Raw genomic sequence first — 7,651 nt, forward strand, 5'->3', positions numbered from 1 at the left:
TTTAATGTATCTATCTTTAATGTATCTATCTCTACCTATGCATAGAGAGATAGAAAGAAGAGTGTCAGTCATCGAGAAAGACGGAGAAGCATGCTGAAGTAAAGAGACAGAATTGAAGAGAGCAAAGTTTAAGAAAAGGCTTTCCTTCCCTGTGTAGCACACCTATCGCACTAGACTAAAGAGTCTTGAGGGAAGACGCCCAATTACGTGGTGTACATACACCTGACTTCGTGAAAGAAAGACATGCAGACTGAAGGAGTATGTGTCAACAGGGAGGACCTGTGCTAATCGCCAAGAAAAGAAGAGATAGGAAAAAGAGATCAGAAGATCTTCTTCTTTTGCTTCTGCTGTAGAAAGAAAGGAAGAAAGGAAGGAGAGCTGGGTAGTGCTTCTGATAGACTTCTCACGTGGGGAGAGAGAAAGACGAGAAAGTAGAGGAATGAGAGAAGAGGTCTTTATCTGGAGATTCCTTGTGTAGATCGAAGAGAGACTTTTGCCTCTGAGCGTCCTCAGGAATATAGGGATTGTTCGTACTTATAGAAGAGTCAGGATTGGGGTGGCCGTTACCTAACGCGCAAAGATATCTAAAGAAAGAAAGAAGAGACGGAAGACAAGAGAAAGAAAAGAAGAGGCGAGACGAGGGAAGAAGAAGAAGAGGAGAAAAAGAGAAACGAAGTAAGAAGAGAAGAGAGGGAAGGAGAGATTTGAGAGAGAAAGGCAAAACAGGAGAGCTGAGATCTGCAGGAGATGTCAACAGGATAAGAAGAGACTTCTCTACACTGCTGTATGAAACGTCGACATGTATAAGGCGATAAAGAGAGAGAAATGTGAAGAGATACGTAAAGTACTTACACACATACCTATACATATATATATGCATGCGTGCATGAATCTGACCTTTCTGATCTGTCTCTCTTAGGCTTCATTTCCACTTTCCTTTCCGCAGAGAAGAAACTCTTAGAGAAAAGAGGATAGAAGATACGAATGAGAGAACTAGATTCTACTTGCTTCTATCCAAGGAAATAGAGAGAGAGAGACATAGTCATATCTATGGGTATGATAAGATCTTGACTAGAGAATAAGATTAACAAGAGAGAGAAGAAAGAGAGACAAACTGTCCTATGATTGAAGTGAGACAATTCCTAAGGTATGGAAGACGATCTTGCGAGAATCGAGAACTCGCAGAATAAGCAAAATAAATCTTATCGGAAGGAGACGGAGATCTACCAAATGTTTCCTCTCTTCATAGTCCGTTAGATAGATGACTAGACAGATAGATAGATAGAGAGATAAGTGGCTAGACTGGAAAGAGATAGATACATATGAATACCTGGAGTCATGCGTAGCTAAGTGGAGGGTATAGATGTATTTAGACACCTAACTAGCCATAGGGGGAAGTTGACACGGAAGTCAGCCAGTAGCCATGCATGGAGAATACATATACATCCCAGTAGAGACAGCAAAGAGCGGGATATGCATGACAGGCCTACGTAGGCAATTACTTCTCCTCAGTCTCTCTAAGGACCCAAAGAATCAAACCCTACGTAACTAACTAAGTAAGAAGTCTCTGCAAGGTCAATACTCCGACCTTTCAAACACCTCTACTGTCTACATACATACACACCTATATATCCTCTTTATGGAAAGCCCCCCTCCTCGTCTCACGCCTCTCAAATACACCTCCACATGCATTCATAGAAAGACATAAACCTAACGTTGTCCATACCCACATACATATATACATAGATAGATATAGATATATAGATAGAAAGAAAGAGAAAGCGAGAGAGAAAAAGCTGACGATAGAGAAGCGGTATATGGTTGTCTTGCATGCTCCTCTTATTCTTTCTTACCCTGCAGCGCATGGACCAGCTATGACTCCTGCTCTACAGTAGCGACCTCTAGGACAAGGAGCGCATGAAGACTGTAGGCTGTCAGGGACCTTCCCTGCCGCCACGTGAAGATACGAACCGAAGGGACAGAAGTCTCCTTGGAGACTCCCGCCTGCACAGACCTAAAGAAAAAAGAAGAAAAAGAAGAGACGGAAGAGAAAGAAAGAGAAGAAGAAAGGGCACAAGAAGAAGAAGAGAAAGATAGACTCGTTCAGAAGGAAGAGAGTTAGATGTGGTATAGGGGTGGTAAGTGAATGAATAGAGAGATAGAGGGAGAGATAGAAGAATAGTTGAGAGAAAGAAGGATAGAGAGAGAGAAAGAGAAAGATATATAGATTCAAGGTAGATAGATAGAGAGATAGGTAAGATAGATATCAACAGAGATGTATATATGCAGCAAATGAGAGAGAAGGAGGAACCGTCCTTTTACATAAGTCTCAATCGAACAGAAAGAAGAAAAAATGCATAGCGTAGGTATATCTACATTTATGTATCTATCTATTTATCTATCTATCTACATATATTGATCTTATACATCTCCAGCTGCTCTTCTATAGGCTCGTGAATGTCTTCCTTCTATATAGATAGAATTATGTCTCTTTCTCTCTCTCTTTCTCTCTCTCGGTCTCTGCATGCGTGTAGGTCTTTTCTCTGGAGGTCTTTGTCACACGACGTCCAGACCTCCTCCTCCATCCTCCCTAGTACGGCCTCAAATGTCTAAAGTCCCCAAGAAGAAGACAAGAGTCACAGCCAAGAGCAAAGAAAGAAAGAAAGAAGAAGTTGAAGGGTGCCTATCTTTCTTCCAGAGTCTCGGCATGTCTACAGATCAATCAGCATGTCTCTGGTAGAAAAACGGGCTTGACGCCAATGAGAAGAAAGAAAGAGTGAGAAAGAAAGAAAGAAAGAATCCGAGAGAAAGAAAGATGATCTAGCTCACTCGGCCTGCTGGACATGCCTCAGGTGTAGGGGAAGTGATGGGACAGCTACACACATAGACACATAGAGAAAAGAAAGAAAAGAAAAAGAGGAAGAAAGGAGAAAAAGAAAGGTGGCTCTGAAGATAGATAGATAGATAGACAGATCTCTCGACAACATAGGGATACCGAGGTCAGTGGTCTTTAAAGATTTCTATGTGTAGGCTATCGAGAGAAGAAGAGAAGTAAGGAAGATTGGCCTCATACATAGAATCCTATACAGTCGAAGAATAGGTTTCTCTACTCCATACATCGATCAATGTGTATATCCCTCCCCTCACTGTATATAAACAGATAGATTACAAATAGATGAAATAGGCACATTACAGATGGACAACCAGACAGAGAGATAGAGATGTATAGAAAGATGTATAGGTAGGTAGGTAGGTCCGCAGACTCTCTAGATATGTGTGCTGATATACACCCTATACCGTAAAATTCACTGCTACTCCTGACGATAGAGGCGTTTTGTCTTCTTCTCCTCCTCCTCCTCGTGTCTTGTCCTCTCTCGATAGAAAGAAGACTAAGGAGATCACATAATGAAGATGCCGAAAAGGAAAGAAACTTTCTCTTGGAAATACAGGAAAGAAAGCAAGAGTAAGGCCTTCCCCTTCTTTGTGGAGAAGAGAGAAAGGGGCGAGTTCATTCAAAACAGAGAAGAGTCTATTTAATCGTCTTGCCTCTTGATCGGAAAAGATGTCTCCTGTCTCTAGAAGGCAGAGGAAAGAAAGAACTCTCATACGACACAAAGAAAGTGGCGCTCCTTCCTCTACAATCTGCTTATACATACATCACGGACAAAGACAGCAAGAAAAAGAAAGAAAGAGAGAGCGGGGGAAAGAAGGAAAAGGAAAGAAAGATAGATAGATAAAAGATAGATTAAAGATGATAGAGAAGAAGAGACTTACGCGAATCCGGGAGGACAGGGTATGCAAGTGCCTTGTCCGGGTAGGTTTGTATAGTATCCATTGCTGCATGTATGAGGTGTATAAGAGCCGGAGGGACAGACCCATCCTGCAGGGCATATGTCTCCGGTGTCTCCATCTGTAGGGGTAGGGGTCGCAGCGTTCTCAAGGCAATAGTAGCCTAGACAGAACCCACACACATACACACTCGCATGCAGATCTAGTGAAAATAGAAAGCATATACATACAGCCGCTGTCAAGATATATACATACCCATAGAGATAGCTATATACGTAAATACATAGGCAACACATACATAGATACGTGGGTACTTATATCTTCATACATACATATTCACATACACATTTATATGAATATACATACATACACATATATATTCATATTCTCCCTCTAGATCAAGTGATCTAAGGGAAAGGCCTTGACTGTGTGTATGAAAAGACTTCGTATGTTGCCGGCGAGAGATACACTTGCATATAGAGCCCTCTCTCCTCTTTCGGACTCTTGGGCCAACACCGGTATGTTTCTATCTATCTTCAGACTCCCTTTTTTTCTTCTGATAGGAGAGAAGAACCTGTCTATCTTCTATCTCTTCTTCTCTTTCTCTTCTTCGCTTTCTTCTTCTTCGCCAGAAATGAGAGAGAGAGAAATAAAAGGACAAGCGCATGCGGATTCCTAGCGACAGTACAAGGGGGTGAGAGAATGATGGAGATGCCTTAAGATTCCTCTCCGTCTTACGCAGCCATGAAGGCTTCTCACTTTCCTTTGAAAAGGCCTGCGATAAACCTGTGAACCTAGGAACGACAGATGTACCCTAAGTCTCTTACAGAACTCCTCTGCATGACGTAGATCACTCCAAATGCCGCAGAGGTGCAGACATAGACCAAGATCGCTCGCCAGGTCTACACCTCTCTCCCAACTTCGCATCCTATCTAGCTAGCTATTCGTCTTTGATATATCTGCTGAAAGACGCGATCTTTCATTCCTAGGGAAATAGAAAGAGGGATAGGGGGACGCTGCATTTGTATCTTGTCAGCTATCCGGCTTCTGAATTGTCTCTGCATGCGCTCTCTCCCTAAGATCATGAAGACTCTTCCTGCGTTATGCTGTTCTCCTAGCATCGTCTTCCATACTAGCAAAATGGACTATACACTCACACCACACCACAAGAAAAGAAGAAGAGAGACGTCTTTCAAATCCAACTATCCCAACGGCACAGAGTACATAACCTATCACTCATACATATCTATATCTATCTATATCTATATATATATATATATATGTATAAAGTATATATAGATATGTATGTATAGAGTAGGTAGATGTGTATATGTTGGGTAGTGAGGTAAGGGGGTATTTTGGACTTGCCTGGAGCGCAGTCTCCCGAGGGTTGCGTAAGGCCTGCTTGGCCGCAATACTTCCCTGGTAAGCAGGGCTTACATGAAGATGCAAATGCGGAATCCTAAAAGAAACAAAGATAAGATAGAGAAAGACAGAGAGAGACAGAGAGATCTACACAGGCAGGGAAGGATGGACGAGATAGAGAACAAGAAAAAGAAAGAAGAAAAAAAAATGAAGAAGACATACATAGAGAGATAGAAATACGAGAGAGTTGCCTATCTATCTTTAATCTACCTATCTTTAATCTATCTATCTAGCGATCTATCTATCTATCTCAATCTGCATGTAGATCTCTTTACAGAGTCGTGTTGGAGTCTGAGAAGTAGCAAAGAAGAAAGACAGACAGAAAGTCAAAGAAGGCTTGAGAGGTCATCTACCTCTAAATTCCCCAAGCTTCTCCTAAAAAGCTTCTTGGTCCCTTCTTATCTAAGATGTAAGAGAGAAGAAGAAGAAGAACCGAAGATAAACCGAGGGAATTCATGAGACAGAAGACGGGAGCAGAAGAAGCCTTGGAAATGTCTTAAAGAGAGAAGTAAACAAGAGAAGAAGAGATAGAGAAGTCTCTCAGAAAAAGTAGAGTGTGAGTTTGCTTATCTAGATCCATTCTCTAGCTACCCCATGCGCCAGCCGCTCGAATCACCTCTATCTCTCTATACATCCTTCATCTCTCCCTCTCTCTCTCTATCTATCATTAGTTAATCTATCTGTCTATCTATCTTTAACTTATCATCTATCTTCCGTCTATCTAGAGCAATCTCTGAATAGACTCGGCAGTCTATTTCTTCCTCGCTATACCCCTGCATCGTCCCCGTCAATCTTCCTAAAAGACCCTCCTCTCGCTCGTCTTCCTCTACTCTTCTCTCCTCTTTTCTTTCCTTTCATCTCTTTCTCTTCTTCTCTTCTTTCTTCTCATTCTTCCTCTGTCCTTTCCCTCTCCTACCTGATAGGTTCCAGGGGGACAAGGGATTGGCTCGGAGGTAGCAGAAGGGCAGTATGACCCAGGAGGGCATGCGCCGTACCCTTCGTGTCCGTTACTTCCAAAGATACGATTCGACGGTCGGGCCGCTGGCGCCCCTTTAACACAGGCATAACCTTCTTCGCATGCACCTGATGGGGCTGAAAGACCGGGGCTTCCACAATAGGCTCTCCCAGGACAAGAAGGGCATTCTGCGTTGCCTGTATCGGCTGCGAAAGAGCCTATAGGGCATGGAATAGGAAAGGTCGAGCCTTCGGGACAATAGTGACCGGTGGGGCACTGATCTTTCGCTTCGATTGCTTTAGATTTAGGACAGTAGAAGCCGGCTTTACAGGGTGTACATACACTCTGCCCCGCGTCACCATTGTAGGTCCCTGGAGGACAAGGCTGAAGAGAAAAAGAAGAAGAGAAGGAGAAGAGGTGTTGGCGTGTACGCATGCATGCAGGTCTAGAGATCTGTATGTATTTATCAGGTATCTACTGATGTGCCTGCCTGGCTGGAAATGAGAAAGGGAGAGTCGATTGCAGGGCAAGCATCGACAAAGAGAATCGACAGCTGCATATCGGGGCTTCTCCGAGAAGAAAGGACGTGAGGCTGCCCATAGGATAGAGAAGCTCTGGAGTGTATATACAGACATGTCTGAAGAGATACACAGGGCGGAGACAACATGAAGCGATTCCTCTGACCTTGGTCGGATAGCCTCTCTCTCTCTCCCTTCCAGTAATGGCTCACATGTCTTTATATCGACATGCTCCTTCTTGCCCAAGCATATATACCTACGTATATGGGTATATACATCCATCCATCTCTCTTCCTCGCTTATCTATACATCTCCACATATACATATACCTCTATCCACACATACATGTATGTAGATTGAAGAAAGCTAGGAAAAAGAGATGTAGATAGATAGATATATGGATTAAAGATAGATGTAAGTGTACTGATAAGCCCCCGGGCGATGGTCGCTCTAAATCCGAATTGTGCATTTCTAGACAGAGATCGAGAGACATGCATGCAGGAGTGAAAATTGTGAGGTGAGTGTTGTGTCATCTATCCACTGAGATAAGAGCTTTGCACCCCATAGACAAAGGACATACCTGCGGCTCGTATGTCCCTTCAGGGCAATAGTAGCCAGCCGTACAGATCCCTCCTTGGGCAGGTACTGTAGGCTTAGGTGTCGACGCGCCTTCAAGGCAGAAGTAGCCAGGAGCACATAAGACCCTCTCGTCACTTGAGGGGCATGCATAGCCTGGGATACATGCCTTACAGTCATCTTGCTTTGTACCTCCTTCGCTATCGGTGTATGATCCACTGAAGGGAAGAAAAAGAAAAGGAAGAAGAAAAGGTTAGGAAAATGCAAGAAGAGATGCATGCGACGGATGGGATGTATGTTAAGGCAACTGCAAGTATGTATGGAGATACAGAGAATGGACAGATGGCTCCAGATCGTAGGCCTTGATACAGACATAGATAGATAGATT

The 7,651-nt window shown here is 43.2% G+C and overlaps 1 protein-coding gene across 1 annotated transcript in view; it reads right to left on the bottom strand.

Moving 5' to 3' along the window:
- The window catches only part of CSUI_001011 (gcc2 and gcc3 domain-containing protein), a gene marked incomplete at its 3' end in the record, with an annotated part of 19,662 nt that overhangs the window by 6,566 nt on the left and 5,445 nt on the right, over window positions 1-7,651 (bottom strand). Inside the window, exons 7-13 of the mRNA XM_068061217.1 lie at window positions 7,268-7,481; window positions 6,131-6,553; window positions 5,158-5,251; window positions 3,775-3,952; window positions 2,830-2,875; window positions 1,854-2,014; window positions 408-584 (exon numbers count right to left, since the gene is read on the bottom strand). Of these exons, the coding sequence (XP_067926806.1) occupies window positions 408-584; window positions 1,854-2,014; window positions 2,830-2,875; window positions 3,775-3,952; window positions 5,158-5,251; window positions 6,131-6,553; window positions 7,268-7,481 (1,293 nt within the window). The remainder of the gene's footprint in view (window positions 1-407; window positions 585-1,853; window positions 2,015-2,829; window positions 2,876-3,774; window positions 3,953-5,157; window positions 5,252-6,130; window positions 6,554-7,267; window positions 7,482-7,651) is intronic.

Source organism: Cystoisospora suis (assembly GCF_002600585.1).
Source record: "Cystoisospora suis strain Wien I chromosome Unknown contig_400, whole genome shotgun sequence".
NCBI lineage: Eukaryota > Apicomplexa > Conoidasida > Eucoccidiorida > Sarcocystidae > Cystoisospora > Cystoisospora suis.